At 44.0% G+C, this 22,788-nt stretch overlaps 1 protein-coding gene and 1 pseudogene across 6 annotated transcripts in view; both read left to right on the forward strand.

Annotated features, from left to right (window-relative positions):
* GRAMD1B (GRAM domain containing 1B) overlaps positions 1 to 22,788 on the forward strand; it is a 108,131-nt gene that overhangs the window by 49,365 nt on the left and 35,978 nt on the right. For all 6 annotated transcript variants that reach the window (XM_063311386.1, XM_063311387.1, XM_063311391.1 and 3 more), the window contains one exon: positions 20,154 to 20,364. In XM_063311386.1, coding sequence (XP_063167456.1) covers positions 20,154 to 20,364 — 211 coding nt within the window. The remainder of the gene's footprint in view (positions 1 to 20,153; positions 20,365 to 22,788) is intronic.
* LOC134503013 (U1 spliceosomal RNA) lies at positions 17,840 to 17,993 on the forward strand (annotated as a pseudogene).

A 22,788-nucleotide genomic window follows, 5' to 3' on the forward strand; every position in this document is an offset into this window, starting at 1 on the left:
ATATTCCGCAGTTAAACGTTTCTTGTGATGGCCCTGGAAGCATCGCATTGAAATGCAGAACATAAAGGTTTAAATATGCAATAGGAAGGCATTGGCTTGTCAGCCTGGGAGGATACAAGAAGATTTGGCTGCCTATCAGAGGGGGAGTCACATGATGGAAACCTTCAAGCGAGCAAATTTATTCCAACAAAGGTTGCAGGGGGATTTGATGCTTTACAAAACCCTCAGTTAAGCCTGCCATTCCTCAGCATCATTTGTGTAGAAAGGTGTGAGTTCTTATAACACCTTTCCTCAACTAAGGGCTTTTCAGATGTATTGGATCATAATTCCCATCACTCCCAACCAGTAAGGGTTATGGTAGTTGAAATCCAACACATCTGATGAACATTAGTTTGGAGAAGGTGTAGCAGTGAGATAGCCCAGGAAAATGTACGGGAAAAACTTTGGGGAAATAAACCGTGCGCACACACACCATACGACCTTCTTGTGTCTTTCCGTGATGTCTTGATATATGCCTTGCATTGCTAGAGAAGTATGATGAAGTGCATTGAGATAATTGCCTGCAATAGTCCTGACCTGGATTCCACAACTGAAATTTCCTGGAGATACTATGCAGCATATTTGCTTGAACAGAATTACCACCCTTTGCTGAAGTTTCAGGTAGAACATCACAGGATTGCCACTCATGCAAATACATAGGGGAAAATATTTACTAGTACAACCCCCCCCCCGCAAAGACAGGGAAATGATGCAAAACCGTTCATGAACTGAGTTGGGAGCAAACATGCTTCCCTTTCCAAGATAGGCCTGATACTTACCTTTGTGAACCTGCATCTTGGCTTTCTTCCCTATCCTATCAAGGTCAAGATGTTGAACTAGTTTGGCGAAGAGATTGCAAACGCTGGCCTAGTATTTTCCTCCAGGGTTTGGCTATTCCATGCTCCTTTGCAAGGCTCTAAGACAGTGCTTCCCAAACTTCTTCCTTTGTTACCCAAAACTGCTTATCAGAAAGTCCTTTTTACCCAATGTAGGTTGTTGTTGTTTATTCGTTCAGTCGTGACTTCATGGACCAGCCCACGCCAGAGCTGCCTGTCGGCCGTCAACACCCCCAGCTCCCCCAGGGACAAGTCCGTCACCTCTAGAATATCATCCATCCACCTTGCCCTTGGTCGGCCCCTCTTCCTTTTGCCCTCCACTCTCCCTAGCATCAGCATCTTCTCCAGGGTGTCCTGTCTTCTCATTATGTGGCCAAAGTATTTCAGTTTGGCCTTTAATATCATTCCCTCAAGTGAGCAGTCTGGCTTTATTTCCTGGAGGATGGACTGGTTGGATCTTCTTGCAGTCCAAGGCACTCTCAGGATTTTCCTCCAACACCAATGTAGGTAAAATACTTTAAATCAATTTAAATGTCCCTGTTGTGTTTGGGTAATGGATTCGTTACCCAAAGAAAAACCATTTTTACCCAATTTTGGGTAATTGGGTAACTGCTCCAAGGCTTTCCTTCCTGAATTGTTGGTCAGGTGGGTGACAGCTGAGTGAAGCCCAATCGCTAATGGCTGTTGGACATTGCACTGGTGGCCTTGATAAGACAGCAGGCCTTCTGCTGTCCCTGCTCAGCCAAACGGAAATCAGTTCCTAGGAATTCTAGAAACTTCCATTCTGGCAGTTCTTAAGTAAAGATGTCTCTGGATTTCTGGCTGGATCCTTTTAATACAAGAGCCCTGATTTCTTTCATCGCCCTTGTGGTAGCAGAAAGGAAAGAGATGTGAGTACTGGATTGAAGCACAGAGTTGCCTGGTCCTCACTGGATTTGGCTGAAGTGCCCATGGTGTGTTTTAAGGTTTCTTAAACCATGGAAGGAGGTTCAGAAGTGGGCAGAAAAGCTGCTTAAAGTGGCAAGTTTCAGTTGTTGCCGAGTGCAACATGGCAGCTGAGGGTTGAGCACACGATAGGCATCCTTCAAATGCTGTCTCCTCTCCTGTTATCCATTTTTCTTCTCCTGCAGAGGAGGAAACAGGATAGGCATCCTTTTTCTTGCTATCACCGCAATAATTATCACCTTTGTCCACAGTCCCATTGTTTAAAATGTGCATATTAAAAAAAAGAAGAAGATGAGTTTAAGGAAGGTCTAGCTTGACCCTAAGCCATCAGAGGAAGATGGACTGTTTCTAGGAATACAGTAAGTAGGAGATTTGGTTTTATTTATATAGGCCTCAGTATCGACCCTGGCTGGATTTGCACACAATATTCAGCAGGGATTCTGGAAAGTTGTTTTTTTACTTGAGGAGATGGTGTGGTAGGGTAGGCATTGAGGGCCCACCATCTCCACACTAGCACCATGCCTACATTAGTAGGAAAGTGGCTCCTTTAGGGATCTTGGCTTGTTGGCTCCTTTATCGACCTTGGTTGCAAAGCTAAGATGGTTCTTGGATGTATCAGGCCATGATGCCGGTGCTGCAGGCTCTGCATTTGCACTGACTTTTTAAAGTGCAATTCAAAGTGTTAGCTTTGAACTACAGCAGCTTGTGTTGTGGCGAACACCTGGCTCACCTAAAGCAACCAATTCACTTTGAAGATACAGTGTAAATTTATTAGCACGCAAACAATACAACCGTATACATTAGCCCCTTGTTGAGCAGTGCTGAGGAAAAGCAGAACCAGGACTTACACACATACCTTTGGCCCACTACGTTGCAAAGACACGACAAAGAAAAAGGCAGACACAGGGTAAATTGTGTGACATTTTTTATTTACCCCATTTTTATCACCGCCCATCTCCCCCACGTGGTGGGGGGGAGACATGACGTTGAAATGTTCTTGACAAACCCATCTGGGTGACTTTCTTCTTATTTATCCCCTCCTACTAGGCCAGCATGCTGGCCATACTACCTTTGAGATATGGTCATTGAATATCCACAACTTGGTTTACTGGGCCACAGGTTCCTGACTGATTCTTACTCAGAGTCAAGTCAGCTTGCTGTGAATGTTTTCTTTCAGGGGTACTTTAAGTAGTTCTCATGTTTGGATCTCAAAGGTTTAGTAACACCACCCTTGGCACCCAGATATCTACAGCAGGGTTCCTCAACCTTGGCAACTCTAAGCTGTGCGGACTTCAGCTCCCAGAATTGCTGGCTGGGGAATTCTGGGAGTTGAAGTCCGCACAGCTTAGAGTTGCCAAGGTTGAGGAACCCTGATCTACAGGACCTCCTTCTGCAGCCAAAATAGGTCTTTCCAGCAGGAACTGCTGGTCGCTCCCACGTTCGTAAAGGGAGCAGTGCAGAGACCAGCAGACTCTGTTTTCCAGTTATGACACCTGTTCTGTGGAACAGCGTCCCACCCAAAATTAGATTAGCCCCCCTTTTTATGAGCTGTACAGAAGCAGGTGAAGACAGACCACCTCCAGGGGGCATTTGAGGTAATGCTGTTTGCTGCTTTATTCATTTGCCCTTTTTAAATTTAATTTAAGTAAACTTATGGATTACACCTCACAGAGTTGTTGTCGTGGGGAAAATAGGAGGAGGAAAGAGTATTAGGTATGTTGGCTGCCGTGAGTTATTTAGAAAAATAAGGTGGGATAGGAAATAAATGAATAAATAAATAATATATTTTATATTGCTGTCGGTCTTGTAATGCTGTAGGACCTTTAATGTGTGTTTTAAAAATATTCTTTATTTTCAAAGAGAACAAAACATAAGCAGCCTACCATGCTTATTGCTACAATAACGAACTTAAACAATCCATAAAAATAAAAGCGATAAAAACCTGAAAAAAGAGGGGAGAAAAGAAAACGAATAAATCTGCCTTATATATTAAACGTGTAAAATAGCCATTGGTTTACAAAAAATCACTATATAATCTTATAATAAAATACAAAATATTATAGTGAGATAATCTATGCCAAAGATTTTTATGTGTTTTTTACTTGTTGTGCTGGTGATGCAGGCCACAGGGGGGGTGTTGAGAAGGTGGCAGCCCCCAAATTTGATGTAGATCTATAGATATGCAAAAAAATAAATAAGGGGATTCCTGCTTGAAGCAAATGAGAAACCCAGGTTTTTATGGAAAACAGTTCTAAAATTTGGAATATGCACTGTCTTGGTCTAGAAATGCCTAATCTGGAGAAATACTGCTTCAAGCGCACAATGCATGAATTCTAGTTCGTGAAAGCTTTTCTGCAAAGATGCCACTGCACACCTTGTTCTTAAGAAGCATTTTTTTTTCCTTTTAGAAGGGAGAGACTTCTGTTTATTACATGCTTTTGCTGGCCTACTTGATTGTTGAAAGAAGTAGATGTTCTTTCAGCTGTTTTTTTAATGTCTGTGTGCGTGCATGGGTGCGCGTGCTTCTGTTTTCCATTGGTACAATTCTAAAGATGTGCTGGAGTTACCTACTCAGCAGTCTGTAGCTTGCCAGCATTACTGTAAGCTTTTTTTCCTGTCTACCCGCCGCCCCATCCATCTGGACACAAAGCTGCACATGGTTGCAGAAATTCAGTGGGCCTTGCAGAACCAATATTCTTTCTCTTTGGTGAGCGCCAAAAATATACATTCTAAGACAGGAGAATATCTCTTCCAATTTCCACTTTGCAACTTGCTTGTTGAACTCTGCAAAGGTTACCTTGCAATGAAAAATGTGCAAAATAATTTGTATCCACTTCATGTAATCCGTGCACAAATATTACATTTCCATGCTGGGAAAAAGGGGGATTTCTGTTTGTCGGAAGGACCTAGGAGCCTGGGCCCTCTCTAACGTGATAACCATGCTTTGCTGCACTTTGGATCCAGGTATACTCTGGTTATCTTTTAGACAGTTTGCAAGATTCCTTCATTTTTATGGAGGGTGCTGTTTCCTGATTATGCATCCATGCGGGGAGATGAATATTTATCATCTCCTGTCTAGCAGCACAATTTCCAGAATGTGTAAAGCATGCTTGAGCATGGAATGGTGTAATGAATGCAGGTTGAAAGGACAGGAGATGCTGCTCGAAGTACCTCTTGCAAACATTCATCCACCTTCTGTGTTTGTGGAAGCAACGTGGCCTGGCAAATCCCATGCAAAAAGGCTTTCTAGCAAAGCTGCAGAGTGACAAATGTGGTCTATGCATTCCAACTTCCAGCACTGTATCACTCTGGTTTCCTCAGATTAACAGATAGGGAAGATAGAAAGTCACTGAAGGAATGAAGTCTACTTGGAGGTGGCCACTGAAGAGCTCTGCTCACTAAGTTAGGATTTGTTCACCAACACATGTTGGTCATTGGAACTGGGGATAGCTGTGTCCAGGTGACTTTGCGTTTCTTGTTTTTAGAAGTACAGGTAGTCCTCACTTAACAACCATTCGTTTAGTGACAGTTCAGACTTACGACGGTGCTGGAAAAAACCAACTTACAACCGGTCCTCACACTTACGACCGTTGCAGTGTTCCTGCGGACATGTGATCACGGTTTGGGCGCTTGGCAACCAGTTTGCATTTATGACCGTCGCAGTATCCAGTGGTCACGTGATTGCCATTTTCAAGCTTCCCAGCCGGCTTCTGGCAAACAAAATCAATGGGGAAATACATGATTCGTTTAATGACCACGTGGTTTGCTTAACGCCCACAATGATTCGCTTAACAGCTGCTGCAAAAAAGGTTGTAAAATTTAGCCGGATTTGCTTAATGACTGCTTTGCTTAGCAACTGAAGTTCTGGACCCAAGGGTGGTTGTTAAGTGAGGACATGGTTTTGAAAAGAAAAGGCTTTGCACATTTATGAATTATGGTGGCCCCCATGAAATGGAGCAGCCCAGGGTTTCCCAAAGGGCACCCCTGGCTTTGAGGTATATACGCTCTTTCTCCTGTGGAGTAGGATGCTATTCTCAATAGCCGTTCTGTCCATAAAACTGTGATTGCTGCAGATACCTGCTGTTCCTCTCTCGCTTGGCACGTTGACAGATCAGGGAGTGCCTAGAAATGATTTGCCTACGTGAACCACTTTCGGGTGTTCTTTCAGAGTGAGCAATTTGTGCTCAAGAAAAGTGAGTGCAGGAAGACCCTGGTTTATCCTGTGTTCTCTTCTCCTATTTTCTTATATTGTTATCATCCCTGTTTTTTACTTTTCAAGAAGGTTGAGGGAGAAGATGACCCTTCCCAATTTCAACTCCTTAGCAATGATGATTGAGGAAATGTGGGCTTCTCAAGGGAAAGAAGGAAGCCTTCCACTCTTTCTGAGTGGGTGGGGTTAACCATTAAACGCTAATAGCACTCTGGAAAGAAGACACCAAGCATTGTACCAGATAACAGTCCTGCAGGGTTGATGATGAGCACCATCCTTGGTGAGGTTTTGCATGGTGGTGGCAAAGGAGTGTAGGGATTCTCTGACAATCAAGGGTGGGATTTTCCATGGAATTTCTGATTTGGAGGAGCTCAGCCTTCCAGTAAATGTATTTAATTGCAGTTGTTCTGGGCTGTTGGTCTCTCTCCATCTACGCCCTGACCTTCTCTCCCTTTGTTAGGTCAATGCTGAGCTGGTTTCAGCATTCTTCAAGGCCCTTGTGATATGGAGTTGGATATACAATATGCGGCTTCCCTAGAATGTCTGCAGCAAAATGGTTTGTAAGATACAAAAAGGGGTAACAGCTCTAGGGCACATTCTCAAGTGTTCAGAAGCATGCAATTTAGCTCTAATTAGGTCTCTTTTAAATCAAAAGGTGGGTGACCTAAGGCCTCCGGTCTCCATGCAGATTTCACCTAATTTCACGCAGAGACAAAGCAGGGTAGTGGTTAAAGTGTTGGACTCGGGTTCAAATCTTTCCTCAGCCACAGGATCTCCCTAGGTGAATTGGGGCCAGGGTACATGGTATGTCTCAGCTCAGCCTAGCTATCAGGATAGTTGTGGGAAAAACAACTCTGGATGGGGTGCTTTCGTGCTGCCTTGGGCCCCTGGATTAAAGGCAGGATATAAATCTAACAAGAGACCAGTTCGGTCTAGTGGTGAAGGCACCAGGCTAGAAACCGGGAGACCCTGAGTTCTAGTCCCGCCTTGGGCACAAAGCCAGCTGGGTGACCTTGGGCCAGTCACTTTCTCTCAGCCCTAGGAAGGAGGCAATGGCAAATCACTCCTGAAAAACCTTGCCAAGAAAACTGCAGGGACTTGTCCAGCCAGTCTCTGAGAACTGGACACGATTGAACGGATTTAAAAAAACAAACTAACGAACAAATAAATAATACAATTGTTGGCCTAATGTCCAGGTCCGTAAGAGAAGGAAAAAAAAAAGAGATGATAATCCAATAGGTACCTTATCTGTTTGTTGCCCATCAGGGGAGTCTGCAGGGTGGGGTCAATAAAGTCAAGATGGTCACCATTTTATTGGGCGGGCATTGCTGTGGCCACCGTCTTGACTCCTTCTGACCACTCTTTCTGACCACCCTTCTGGCTCCCCATGCAATTCTTAATAGATTGCTCTCGAGAGGAAAAAAAAATAATCAGTTCCATATTAAGGACCCTGAGAAAAGTGGTTGGAAGTCTCCAAGCTTTAGGAATTCGAAATCTTTTTTCCCCAGCGCTCTCTCTCCAGTCTGTAATTTTACCACAAACTGCAGTTCTGCATCGTTGGGACATGTTTTATGCAACTGGTTGCTTCAATAACCTTTTCTAATACCCAAATTATGCTGGAAAAATGTCCTGGTTTCCAGAAGTGGTGCCTTCAACTGGTGTTTTGAGTAGTTCCTCTTTCCTAAAAGTTTGCATAAATGGTTATGCTGTTTTGAAAATCCTTACATTTTTGGTAAATGCCTAGGTTATGGTTTAAATGTGGTTATCAGGATGGTTTTTTAAGGGTTTAGATACATGGTTATGCTGTTTGGATAATGTTTATATTTTTGGTTAATGTTAGTTTAGTTTGCAGATAGGAGCAAATTGTAGGGAAGGAGGGAAGCGTTTGCTTCTATTTTCAGTTCCAAATGATGTTCGAAGGGTTTTATATGTTTTTCTTTAATTGGGAGGGTACTTTTGTTTTAGAAGGGAATGTAATAACGAGAATTTAAATGCTTTATAGAAATAATGTTTCCTATCATATGAATTGGAGTAAGAGATTGATATCGATTTATGTATATAAATCCATATCAGTTGTATTGATTGTATTACAATCAATACAATTGATATGGTAATAAAGTGTATTACAATTAATTGAAAACCGCCCAGAGTCCCCCTTTCTTGGGGGAGATGGGCGGTAATAGAAGTTCGAAAAATAAACGAATAAACAAACAAACAAACCTTGGTTGTAGAAAGTTGGAAGTCACTTTGTAGTAGTTTGTTTTGTGTTTTTTCACACCTTTTTCGTTCTGTTTCTTTTTCTTTGTAGGCGTCTTTGTTTCAGTCTTTTTAGGTTTTATGTATATTTTGAAAACGCTTTACTGAAGTTTTCTTAAAAAAAAAAAGAAGAAGAAGATGGCAGTATGAAGTGGGAACCTGGATTGTGTTCTTCCATGCTGTCTGTTGGAAGACTTTCTAGCTAAGATCCCAACCCTCCCATTTCTGAAACTCAAGTTGTGACATCTAACGGGAGGCATGTTAATTTGATGCAAAGGATAACACATCCAAAATAGTTTCCAATTTAGGGTATTCCAAATCTATGTTATCAAAGCTGTCGGGACTCTGGTGAAGTTTTTCACATTGGAGGTGAAGTGTTCTGGAATGAGCACATTGCGCTGGAAGTGTGTGATGCCTGTAAGATGACTACATGAGTTGTGGTAACAATGTGTGACTTAAAGGTGTTAATTAAGCATGTCTGTAATATAAGAGAGAGGGATGTCAGTTTTTGCAGTCTTATGCCTGGGACTGCAGGTGGATCCTGGGTCAGGTTTTGGAAGAGGTCTGCATCATTAACAAGAATTAATCTGACCCTTTTAGTCTTGTCTCCTTGCAAGAGGTAGCTGACCTTTGCTTAATCCTAGATTAAGTTCTTAACTGAGAAGGGGCCCTGTTGTGCGTTTCACTTAAGATGTTGATACTTCTGTTGTTGTGGATTGTTTCATTGTCCCCTTGCTTTCCTTGGCACCCTGGAAGCCCAGTTTCTTTCCCTCTCTTTCTGGGACCACCACAAGAAGCCAGGAATCAGGGGTCTGTGTACTGCCCTGAGATCAGGAAGGGTGGTTAAAAAAGAAGCTTTGTTAAATAGTGAGGAAGGCCACCTTCAGCATCCATGACAAACAGTGCTCTTTCATGGAGATTCCTGACGAAGAGGAATGAACTAGTGTGTGCCTTACCTTAAGTCAGGCTTAGCATCTCTCCTAGTTCTAATATCTCTTGTTAGGGATTCCTTTCAGATAGAGATTTGGGCCAGTCTTGGCATCTGAAATCCTTTAGCCAGGGGTTGCTGGATTTCTGCAGACAAATGGTGGGAGCTCTGAGCTCTGAGCTGATTTTTGCTATAGGAAGTGGCCACTGGTTGTCTTTATTCTGGGCCCTACTTGCTTACCCAGCTTTCTGAGAAAAGCCATTGTATGCACTTGTAGATTGATGGGCTCCTTTAGATGGTCTCCTTGATGGCCCTAATTCAGGCTCAGCCCTTGACGATTGCACAGATTAATGTTCTCACCTTGATTTGTCACCATCAATAATCTATGGGTCTTCCAAGGACATTCTTGGGATGGCCTTATCTTCCCCTCTTCTCTTTTCTAGGCACAAACATTTTCTTCTACCCTACTCCTTTGCACATTTTTAAATCTACTGGGCTTTACAGTTGTATTCTCTAAGTACTAAATTTATTGGTGATACTCTGCCTTTCATCCTATTTAGCACCTCTATATTTGCTCTTTCCTAGAGTTCATGTATTCTCTTGGCTCAGAGTTTTATGCATGAAGTTTCATGAACAGGTGAGTCACCAACCCTGTCTGGATGTGGCTTCCTGAAGAGAATTCCAAAGAACCGCTTGGGACACATGACCCAAATGAATAGGGAAACTTGGTGGAGACACGTGGCTTTCCTTAGGAAATTCTAATGGTCTTCATCAGCTGATAGGGTTGGTGGTGATGGTCACCTAAGCCTTAAGGAGTGAATCCTGATTTCTGGCAACCATCAACTTAATTCCAAAAGATCTCTGCAAGCAATAAGTTCAGACTCTAATAAAAGATGTTCCCCTTCCTTGTCAGTCTGTGTTGGAAAAACAGGAGACAGAAACTGAACGGGAGCAATAGAGGGAAATAAGGGGGTGTCAGACAGCAAGAATTGTCAGCATTGCCTATTTTGGGGTCTGGCCTCACCCTCAGCTTGCTTTAGTCCCACCTACCTTTGGCTTATGGCCCACAGTTGATTGTCTCTGAAGGAATGAGGCCCTCAGCACAAAAAAATAACGGTGACCATCTCTGTTCTAGTCCCTCTAAAATAAAAGATATCCATGGAAGAAATCATATTGTGTAACCAAGCAATGGCCACCAGGTCGTGGGACCCTGAGACGTTTTGTAACTCTACGCAAAGGATTTAGTGCCACTGTGGGCATTTTGGTTGTGGGAAATATTTTTGGGTTGAATTCTAAGTACTCGTTGGTCCAAATTTTCCTTTTTTCTCCCCATCACCTTTCTTATGGTACCTGCCAAAATGATCTCCCCTGGGGGAGTTTGCCAGGAATTTCTTCTCTGCATCAGTTTGGCTGGTGGGCATATTTGGACTCAGAAGAAAAGTTCCTTCACAACTCTAGAGGATGTCTGACCAATCCCCCAGCGCTCTTGATTTTGTTTCATTTGTAGATTCCCTTCCTTGAAGAGTTCAGGATGATTCTCTTCCACATAGGAGAACCTCTATTGAGAACACATCTCTCTTGGACTAATTTTGAAGATCCTACCAGTCAAGTGATATGATGCGCCCACCCTTGAAGCATCTGTAATATTTACTTACTAGAATGCATCTTGTCTTTCCTCGCAAAACTCAAGGGGGTATCTATAGCACCCCGTTATTTCCGCAATAACAACCCTTTGAGATAGGGTAAATGGAGAGAACAACTGGCTCAGGGTCACCAGTAAGCTTCTTTGGCTGATGATGGTCTTGAACCTGGATTTCCCTGATCTTAGTCCAGCTCACTGACCATTGCAGCACACAGTTTCTCCCAGAAAACACACATGGGTTCAGTTTCAGGGGAACAAGATAAACCCTTGACACAATGCATTTGCCAGTATCCTGACTATCAACTTTTGGGAAGACAGGGCAAAGACAAGAAACCGGCAAGACGTTACATGTTTCCAGCCCTTGAGATTTTATGGGGGTAGACTTCTTTTTCTTCTGTAAAACTTTCAGATTGAGTTTTAGAATCTGTTAGAAAACACCCCCTAGTTGATAAATGAGATGCACCTCTATTGCCGGAGGATCTTTACAGTTGCGAGTATCAGGATCAGCTTGCAGACTTGCCTTGTCCGCCTTGGGCTTTAATTACCCAGACAGGTGATTCATTTCCCGTCACCAAGAGGTGCAATATTAATAAGAGGTGCTTGGGTTACAGCAAAGGCATTGGAGCAGGAGCTCCAGCAAATGGTGAGAAAACACTGTTGCCAGGTGTCCATGTACTCTGTTGCTGGCAGATGGTCGCCTTACCTCCTGTTCTGGAATGCCTTTGCAGGCAGTAATAATTCCTAGCTGTCTTTGTGTGTTGATGTCCAAAAGTGTTAACTGCTTGTGAGTTACACAATAACAAGCTGCAGAAAATGCATGGAGACTTATCCCCTCATTTTTCCGACTGTTTATTTTTTTCCCCCTTGGGGAAAAAAAAGGCCCTCCTGTCCATTGTGTAGAATATTCACATTGTGAATCTTCTTCACGCTGTGAAGAGTAATTATATTTGGCAACTGTACAGAGAAATAAATAAGCCAAGTATTTTCACTGTTGCTCTAAAAGAAATATCAACAAGAGTAGTTATTATTTTTCTCCTTCACAGTAGGTCCAATCCTTGCTGGGCTTATATGTTTATACTAAACAAATGTCACACTTTATTCTTTTTCTTCAAACTTAATTAATATGTTTATACTTCACCAATAAGTCATGTGTGTCCAATACGTTGGGAGCCGTTTTTTTCCCCCTGCGAAATCTTGCATCTCCTGGATTTTGAATGATCTGGGCTAGCTGGAAATTTTGGAAGTTGTGATTCCAGCCTGTCTGAAAGGAGCTTGATTTAGCAAGGTTTATTCAATGGAAACAGGACCCACTGAAATGAGTTCTGGGGTGGAATATTCTGTCAGGATCACTATCCTTTGATTACAGCATCTTCAATTTGAAATTGGTGAACTTATGAACCTTAGAGTTTTAATCATTTCCAAATAATTGGTTAGAGTGGGCAACCTGTAGTTGCATGTAACCTCCACATCCTCCTTTTGACTTGAGATGACATGATGTCTAGATCTTTTGAAATTTCATTTAATGCAAGAAAACACCCTGACTCACCCCATAAAATTCAGGAGAAGTGGAATATCATAGCATTATTTATATGTGATGCGGCTGCTTCCAAGTAATGACATCACCTCCCCGTTGCAGCCTTCAACCTCCCTACCCCTGTATGATATGCAGCCCCTGGTCAATGAGAGATCAGCCACCCATGGTCCTGAGGATGGACAAGCTGAAAATTAGTCCCAAGAGAAACTGAAGGTAGAAAGGCAGCAGCCAGTTAGTGCTGGACATAATTGCGTTCCATAGTTGGACCTAAGACCCAGAAAAGCTGCTGCTGCTTTAAGGAACGTGGTTCTTAATGCAGCACCATCTTGGTTTATTGCAGGGTTGAAAAAGGCTTGAAAAGGGGGTGGGATTACCCATAAAGGAGCCACTGCTGAGAAGGCTCACCTCTGCAATGAACAGGAGTCCCATCTTGTCCAAGTTGTTTCACTGGGTGACTGATGGTCCTGCTTTTTTTACCACTTTTCCATGCCGCGGATGACTGTATACATTTCAGTCAAGTTTTCCCTAAGTAACCCGTTTCCTAGGCTTATCAGAATGCCAGCCTCGTGAGAGCCAGTTTGGGGTGGTGGTTAAGGCACCAGGCTAGAAACAGGGAGGCCCCAGCCACTTTCTCTCAGCCCTAGGAAGGAGGCAACAGCAAACCATTTCTGAAAAACCTTGCCAGGAAAACTGCAGGGACTAGTCCAGGCAGCCACCAGGAATCAATACTGACTCAAAGGCATAACTAAATAAATAATACTGTTATTAAAAAAAAAAGAATGTCAGCCTTTCCTCATAAGGAAAGTGTGAAGCCCCCCCCGCACCGCCCCCAATCGTTTGGGCAGCTCTCTTGGGTGACCAAATACTTCGGACCTTTTCCATTGCAAGGCGAAGGTTTTTCAGTGAGATGTGCTGGTTAGAATAAAGGCAACTGCTCTCCCCGGGATGGGGTTGTAAATGAAACTATACACTAATAGCCAAGGGGGACGGGGAATGCAAGAGGGGGTTGTTTAAAAAAGAAAACCCACGCCTTATGAGTTGGTGCGAGTCCTGTGCGGCTGTGCCCGAGCGGCTGGTGGAGGCTGGAAGCGGGTTTCCCGACTGGGCGTGGTGCCAAATCTGTCGCTGTCCCGCTAGCCTGGCCTTTCGCGCCCGAAGCTCTGCTGCGGCCGAGGGACGCCCGGGGCCCCGCGGAGCCCCGTCCGGGCACGGCGCCCGGAGAACTCCGCCAAGCGCGCAGTCCGTAAACGGGCAGCTCCCGGGCTCTGCCTGTGGTGTGCGCGTGTGAGCGTGCCTGCTCTCCTGCCCGTGTGCGCGCATGTATGTGCGAGAGCATCTGTGTAAGGGGGAGAGCGAGAGTGGGAAGGGAGACCTCCGCAGAGCCTAACCCAAATCTTGGCGGGAGGGGCGGGGTGGCGACTAATTTCGCTATGGCCGGGAATGGGCAATTCTGCCGTCCTGCGGAGAGCGGGGGGTCCCTCCGGGTGTAAGTCCCCTCTTCCTCGGGAAGACGGGCCTGACGATGGTGCAGGATGGGCACGGCCCCTTCGCCCCCCCCGCTGGTCCACCCTCCCCGGCCTCCGTCCCCACCACCCAACCGCATGAATGAATGAACGGCCAAGCTTGGCTGCAGGATACCGGTCACAGATGGCTGCAAGGTTAGTGCAACTGCCTCCTGCTTTTCTCCCCCCCTCCCTCTTTCATTCTCTCTCTCTCTCATTCTCTCTCTCTCTCGGCCTGGGGCGCTTTCTGGGCAGCGCAAGAGCCGCCCGAGGCCGTGAGTGGCATAAATCCGGAGTCCATGTTGGCGACGGCTGCTGCTGCCTCTCTTCCCCAGTGGGAGCGCGGCGGTGGAGGGGGAGGGAAGCGGGAAAGCAGCCGGTGTGACATGACATCATGTTGCAGAGAGGCACATTTTCTCCTCTCCCCCCCCCCCCGCTTAATCAGGATGGCAGGACTCAGCCCCCGCACGCCCTCCCCCCGCTTGCCCGCCCCAGTACTTTTCCTCTCCGCGCGGCTGAAATTCCTGTCACCTTTGCCTCCCGCCGGACGGGCAGGCAGATTTTGGAGAGTGGGAAACGAGCATTTTCGTTTCCTTTTCCTTTTCCTTCGCCGGTGGGGGAGGAGAGGCGGCCGAGCGTCCTCCGATGCTTTTCCTTTTTCTTCCTTCCTTCCTTCCTTCCTGCAGGGGGGAGATTGAGCGAAAGGGCAGCTGGGCGCCGTTGGTTGAATTATCAGTGCGTCACGCCGCGCTAGCTGAAGCTGTTGGGTGTGTTGGTGTACCCACGCTTTCCTCGGCTGTAGAATCCCCCCTTGAGTCTCTTCGCCCCCTTTCTGCAGGAGGCAGACAAAGGCGAAAAGCAGCTGTGGGGACCTTGTGGGTCCCGTGATTTACGTGGGTCAAGTGTGGTTGCCATGAAGCAAAGACCCAAGACGGTTCAAGTCAGAAGTCGAGGTGGGAAGGGTGCAGTGGTGTGGTTGTGGCTGCCTGCTTCCCCACCCCTCCACTGTCCTCCTCTTAGTGCCTGCTCCAAAATACTGCTGCACACACCCCTTTTGTGCTGTTGAAATGGGGGAATGATAAACCTTTGCTCAAAGCCAGCAGGTTTTTTTGGGGGGGGGGCGAATACATTTTAGCCCCGTGGAAGGAAAAGAAACCCCAGGGATTTCATGCTCAAGCTCAGGATGGTTTTATTGTTTTTCATTAATAAAAAAAAAATGTTCAGCTTGGAAATGCAAAGCAAGCTGGCTGCTCTTGCCACCTGACAAGTCTATGCAAATTAACTCATGCCCATCTAGGGACCAGCGCTGGAAATGGTATTGTGCTCTATGGGTGCAACAGGAACATGGAGAGAGAGCCTTGAAGCCTGGAAGGGAGTGGGGAGAAAGAACAGAGCAAAGGAAAAGAGTGTCGGATAATCCTGGCAACGGAAGTCAAATTGATCTGGCTTGCTGAGTGCTGATGCTCAATGTCTTCTATTGGTCTAGGAAAGACGGATCTCCCAAGGCTTGCAAGGCTGTCAAAAGCTCCCTAGATCTTCCTGCTCTCAGAAGGACAACCCCTTTCTCTCTCTCCCTCTCTTCTCCTTCCTGCAGATGGTCCCTACCAAGACATGGGAGGATATGTCCTTCAGACTTCCTCAAAGAAAGTCTACTGCCCAGTCATGCATTGTATGAAAACAGACCGGGTAGATTTTTTAAACAGTGTCCATACAAGCTGTTCCTCTTATGTAGCTGTCAGCAGTGCAGCAGGCAGGCAGGCAGGCACACATTTTGGCCTACTTGAGAAGCTGAATATTTTAAAAATCAGTTCTAATTAAGCTATGGGGCAGAATGTCTCAGGATTATTTATTCCACAGAATCTTGCTTGGGGAGGTTTCCTCTTTGCATCACTGCAGCTTCAGAGGGAATCCACGCATGCCAAAACTTTGTTCAGTCATTGTGTTCCCTTTTAGCACATTTAGTAAAAGCCAGCTATTGCATGTGGAAATACTGATTGCTCCACATTCCATCTGGAACGAAACCATAAAGCTCATTAAAAAAAATTATAAATGTCATACATTGCTAAATAAAATCAAGATGATCTAGACAAGTTAGGAAACTGGGCTGAAATTAAACTGAATAGAGAGAAGGAAGCATAAATCCAATGAATTTCTGGTTGGCAGAAGAAATTTTGGGAAATTATGAGCAACCTTGGACTAAATAGCTGATTACAAACTGAATGTGAGTCAGCAGCTTGATGTGGCTGCAAAAAAAAAAGCAAAGGTGGTTTTAGACAGCTGAAGTAGTTTCTGGACCTCAGGAAGGAATAATCCCACTTTGGATAGTGTAGGACAGCTCTGACTTTGGGTGCATTGTCCTATTCTTGGTACCACACTTACCAGAAAAGCTTCAGAGAAGGGCAACAAGGACCCTCAGGAGACTAAAAGTTAAGTCTCTTCATAAAAGAGAAATTAAAGTTGGGGAGCATGTTTAGAATTAGAATGGTAGCCTCCAAAGATCTAAAAGGTTGTCACACGGGAGAAGATCAAGGTCTGTTCTTCCTTATTCCACAGTGCAGAATGTGAAAGGAAGGCAGATCCTGGATGACCATTATTAGGAAAACCTTCCTAACACTTAGAGTAGTTGGACCGTGGAAGTGATGATCTGGAGAGCTGGTGGCTTCCCCTTCATTGTGTGTGTTCAAGTGGATGTCTGGATGCTTTAGATTCCTGCATAGAGTGTTGGACTGGATGACCTTAATGACCACTTCCAACTTTATAATCCTACGATTTAGGGGGGCTTGTGTGTGTCTGTGTGTGTGTGAATTGTATTGGTATATTGGTTTCTCTGCATCAGAATCATGCCTTCCCCTTCTTTTTCCAAGGGATTTTAGGATTACGTACGCCACAAACAATATTTTTAAAAGATGCAAAACTGACATGCAGCAGGGACGTGAAGTGGGTGAAGAGTGGATTATCTTTCAAAATGCAGCTTTGTGAGTCTGAATATTAAGAATAAGCACCGTGTGACTCTCTCTAAAAAAAAAAATCTGTGAAAATCCTAGACTTCTACTTCTTAGAAAATAAGCTTGTAGGCCTCATTCTGTAAGCTCGCAGAAGTTAAGAAAAGTTTAGGAAGGTTAAGCTCAAAACAATTATTGACTAACTGCTACCTTGAAATTTTCCAGTACTGGCTTTAAGCATTTAAATGCACTGATCTAGAAGACCAGGATGCCGGTGCAGAATTGCTGACTCATGGCCAGACATCCACAGTTCTGGGAACAGGGAAAGGTGGAAGAAGCAGAAAGAAAAATGCATTCATTACTTTTGGATTGGTTGTGTACACATTAGTGCATCCAGATAGAAAGTTCACTTTGACATCCTGGAAAAATAATTGCTATGTACGATTTATCAGAGCCTAGTACAGCCAGAAAGCCAGAAGCAATGATATAAAACCTAAAAAGTAAGTTAATATAAATATACGTGTATATCAATTGACAAGTATGTATAGATGTAAGAGATATAGCAAGAGATAAGAATGAAATATAGAATATAAAAATACAGGGATAAAAAGTGCAATAATAATAATGATAATAATAATATACCATAAAATACCAGTCAGTAAAAATTCAGGATCTTCAAGTATAAGCAGCACAAATACTGTAGCACACAGGAAGGCACAAAACTGGCCAACCTCGGAGGATATACTCCTTATCAGATAAGACGACTGACAAATAAAAGTTTACGCTTGTCTAGTCTAAGGGCTGCAGTGAGGATGGATAAGTTTTCCCACGAGCTGGTGGCACGCTTGCATTCTGTGGATCGAACAGATGCGGCGTTTTGTGTGTCACTCAGCTTCATTTCCACTGCAGGGGGGAAGAAGGAGGCAGCACATCACTTTCACTACTGCTGTTTGCATGCGGAAATTCAAAACTCCTGGCTCTGAAATTTGTGCATGAAGTGATCAGATACCTGCAGGGGAGATACCAAGATCGTGAAGGTGGTGTTCCCAGGGTGAGGCTCATCCGTTGCATTTGGGGCGTGCCGACTCCTGGGACTTCTCCAGATGTGGGAAAGTCGACTGCATAATTTGTAGGAGCAGGGCACTGAATTTGGGCTGAACTAATTTTATTTTTCATGCTATATACCACCTAGAGTTATGTCGCTTGAGATGGGCAGCCTTATAATCTAGTTAATACATAAAATAATAAAAAAATAAATTTCACGGGAACATGGGTACCAGGGACTAGAGAATATCCTTTGCTACTGTTAAGTTTCTCTCTAGAGCTTCCTGCAGATATAACCAGTGGGAGATGTGAGTTTGCTCCTAATGCCTGTAATCCTAGGATGTAGGTTTGTCTCATGTCCTGGCTAACCAGTGATGCCATAATTTCATAGAGGAAAGTAAGTTGTCTTTGCATCGGAGTATTTGGTGATATTTGAAAGTGGCCGAATAGTAAATGGTTGGTTGTCTTAGGTGAGTTCAGATTACTTGTCTGAACTCTGGAATCAAAACCCAGAAAACTGCCAAAGAAGATTACTTTGAACCCTTTGAATGTGCAGTCTTAGCTGGAAGAATTCATTGGTAGAGAATGTTGATAACTTAAAAGTAGTTTTATTGGAAAACCCAAATTACAAGCTTCCCCTTGTAATCAAAATTGATTGGAATATCCCTGTTTCCTTCACGTGTGTGTGCACACGCACAAACACAGTTTTAAGACATTTCTTTCCCCACTAGGCCTTTAGTTGAAAGTTTTCATCAACTGCCTATTGTGTGTCTGCTGTGGTAGTATATCTGCAGCAACTTCTCCAGAGGGCTTAGAGAGGGGTCACTTGGGGTTCTGAATTGTTACTGGCCAGTTAGTTTCATAAAGCATTATTATTATTATTTTCAAAGTGGGTCAAGTTGTTTTGTCTTTGCAAGCGTGGATTCCTGGTTCTTTTGCAAGCCCTGGTTACTATGGAAACCACAGAAGACATTTGCCATGTCTGTTCCTGGTCTGGGTCCAAAAACGCTGGGACTGAGCAGACACAGCAAAGGTTTTGGAAGATTGGGGTGAAGGGCTGTTGAGAAGGACAGCAACGAAGAACTGTCATACATCCTTAAAGATGTTTCATTGTGCTTTCTCTAATGGGCAACAAGATGGGATCTCTGACCAGGAACCATGAATTCTGAGTTGCTTCCAGTTCTTTTCCAAATGAAAAGTCATGGATCATATATAATAGTAATAACAATATTGCAAGTTCATGGGTCGGACCTAGATGAAATTGATCGCACGTGGGTTTACATTGGAATTAATGAAATCAAAGCTATGGCCATCTTGTGTTACTAATTTAAGTGGGATCTAGGTTCAGCTAATTGTCTCTCTCTCTGATGTTTTGTCAAATGTGAATATATACATTTTAGATCTTTGCTTAAGGATGTATTTGGCCACCTTTGCCAATTGTAAAGAGATGCCAATGAAATGCATACCTGTAAAATCTATCAAGTCAATGTTGACATTAGCAACCACAAAGATAGTTTTTCTCCTTGATGATTTATCCTTCAAATCTCCCAACAGCGCACTCATCGCCACTGTAACTGAGTCCTTCCCCCTTGCTGCTGGTCATCCCCTTCTTCTCTTTCCTTCCACCTTTCCCAGCATAAGAGCCTTTTCCATAGAGATAGGCCTTCCCCTAATGTGTCTGAAGTAGGATCATTTGAGCCTGGTCATTTGTGCCTTGATCTTAAGATCTACATGCTAAATATTTATTTTGTGGAAAAAAATCATGCACGTTTCTTGAACATGTTCTTTTCCCACCTGATTTTTTTCCCCCAGTGGCATGAAATTAAAATGGTGTAGAGTAGATCAAGTCAAAGAAAAAGCAAACTTCCTGCAGGTGTTTCAGCTGCAGCCCAGTTGCTCTATCAGTCTCAATTCCACCCCTGGGTCCTGCATTTTGGTGGCTAGCATCCTGCATTAGGAAACATAGATAAAGATGGAAAGGAGTAAAGCTTTCCTCTGGAAAGAAAGATTTAGGAGATTAGGAATCTGTAGTTCCCAAGTTAAATGTCTTCACTCCCATGTGGTGTCACAGGCTTGTTGTTGTTTATTCGTTTAGTCGCTTCCGACTCTTCGTGACTTCATGGACCAGCCCACGCCAGAGCTTCCTGTCGGTCGTCAACACCCCCAGCTCCCCCAGGGACGAGTCCGTCACCTCTAGAATATCAGTCACAGGCTTAGGCTTAGCCAAGTTCCATGATGGGTTTTTGACTTGATGTTCTCTCTTCCTTCTCTCCAGCACTGCCAGTAACTCGAACCGCAGTACTCCCGCTTGCTCCCCCGTCCTGCGTAAACGCTCCCGGTCTCCCACGCCACAGGACCCCCAAGGAGACACCATGGTGGAGAAAGGGTCAGACCATTCTTCTGACAAATCTCCTTCCACGCCAGAGCAAGGCGTGCAGCGAAGCTGTTCCTCCCAATCAGGTCGTGGTGGGGCCAAGAATTCCAAGGTGAGTTTGCTTGCTCGGTGTTGAGCACTCTGTCTTCTCGTTCACCCTCCCCACTAGCCCTCCCTTGTTCTGAGATGACCTTCTTTTCACTGTCTCGCTGTATCCCGATTTTGAGCTATGCTGATCAGGTATTGGCTGACTATCTGCTTTCCTATGTCTAACTTGTCTTTTAATATCAAAGTCCCCTTCTGTTAATATGCCAGTGTCAGTCACCCAATATAGGAGGAATATTAAGCTTGTGAACAAGATGGCCCAGAAGTTCTGAATGACCCAATATAGCATTATTAAAAAAAAAAAAAGCACTCAGCAGCGCTGAATAGAACTCTGTGCAAATCTTAAGAACTTCTGCAACATAACAAGATTTTTTGGGAGAAGTAGTCATTTTTGGAATTGTTCCTTAAACATAAAGAACATGAGAATACCAGAAGAGTCATACAAGATTAGGCTAAGAGCCCTTCTAGACCAACTTTTTGCTCCCACATTGGCCAAGCAGGTGCCCATAGGGTGTCCCAAAGCTGGTGGGCAATAGTAATCCTCTCTGCATGTGTATCATGACAGCTGGTATTCCAAGACATGCAGCTTCTGATCTTGCAGGTAACAGGTGACCCTCCTGGCTAGCGACCTCAGTAGCCATAGATATCCTTAACCTACAGGAATTTATCTCAGTTGATTGGTAGCTATTACCACATCGTGTGGAGGTAATCTCCACAGTTTATAGCCCCCAGTATCTATAGACTTGATCGTTCTGGAATCTCTATCCAGAAGTCATCATGTAACCTGGGAGTTGATGCCAGATGTTTGGCACTTGGTACCACAGCTGACAATCTAGTCCTCTTAAAACCACCTGGCAGACCAGATTAGATTATTGTGACTGAATGGAATGTATGCTGTAATGGTTCAAAACAGCTTGTTCCACATTTTAAATCAAAAGCTTTCTGTCTTTTCTGTCATCAGAGAAGAAGCAGGAAATAACAGGATTAATTAGGCTCTACTGGGGACAGCTATTGTTCCTAAGAAGGAGGAATGGCTAGAAAGCACTTACATGCACATAAAATATGTGAAAAGAACTGTATCACATTTCACAAACCCAGCTGCTGAAATTTCCTCATTCCTTACTTTCATTCCCTTTTCTGTATCTTTATGCATTAGTCCAGTGTTTCTCAACCTTGGCAACTTTTAGATGTGTGGACTTCAACTCCCAGAATTCTAATGCAGCCTTGCTGGCTGGGGAATTCTGGGAGTTGAAGTCCACACATCTTAAAGTTGCCAAGGTTGAGAAACACTGCATTAGTCAATCAGGCTTTATAAAACAAAGACATGCCTACTCTGCATAAGCAGAATAGGGTATTACAGTAGGAACATGACATTTCCTGCTAGGATGCCCTGTAAGGATCTCGTTTGCAAAAGCAAAATGTCTACCAGAGTATCAGGCAGTGGCTACTACTCTATTATCAGCTTGGGAAGCAACCCAAACCACATTTTTTGCCATTGTCCTGGTTTTTTGTGACTTGTAGGCTCAGGAGAAGGAGAACAGAGGTTCACTAAGCCACCATCCAAATTCCTTTTTCCTCCAAATAGAGATTGCTCAAAATGAAAAGTTGGCTCTGCGACTTAGTGATGTCCCTCAGAGGGAGAGAATTTGGCATCCAACTGAGCAAACAAGGAGATGATCTTTTAACTCAGGGTCTTCCTACGTTATTAATAAAAAGATGTTGATCCCGTTCATTTTGTTTACTTCTGAGGTGTAAGTTTTAATTGAATTCTCCTCTTCTTTCTTCCATGTTTTTTTTTCTATTTCCTTTTTTTTTTGCCAGCAAGTGTCTATTTAAGATCAGCTTTCTTTCTACTCCATTCTGTCCCTTCCTCTTTGCAGCCAGTGATTGGACTCCAGGAGAGCTGGAGATTCCTTTGACATCCAGACCTCTCATTGAGGAATCTCTTTGGCAGGACATCTGAACTTGACCCTCCAGTCTACTGTTTTCCAATATGCAAGTTCAGGAATAGGTAACCCTTTAGGGTCAGGGAACACATTGGCAATATTTAAATGAGATTCTGAGTTCACCTTAAAAACAGCTGCAAAACTTTTACCTACCTTGAACAAAGCTATGGATGGTGCAAAACTCAAAGTGTTTGCAAGATGAGATCATGTTGCACGTCTTTGGATTTGAGGACATGCCCCTGATGAGCCTTTTAAATAGAAAGGATACAGATTTTGTCTTAAAATTCCCTTCCCCCTGCAGGAGGAGGAGCAACTAAAGGATTGTCTAGCCCCCTGGACATCTGAATGCTTAGAAAACACAGATAGTCTTAGGATGAACTTGGGATATATTTTCCAAAGCATTTTCACAGCTTGTGAAATAAGTGGGTGATTGAGCACAGAACACACTCTCCAGTAGTGAAATGTACAAGCTAAAATGAAGACTA

The sequence above is a fragment of the Candoia aspera genome, chromosome 9 (assembly GCF_035149785.1).
Source record: "Candoia aspera isolate rCanAsp1 chromosome 9, rCanAsp1.hap2, whole genome shotgun sequence".
Lineage (NCBI taxonomy): Eukaryota > Metazoa > Chordata > Lepidosauria > Squamata > Boidae > Candoia > Candoia aspera.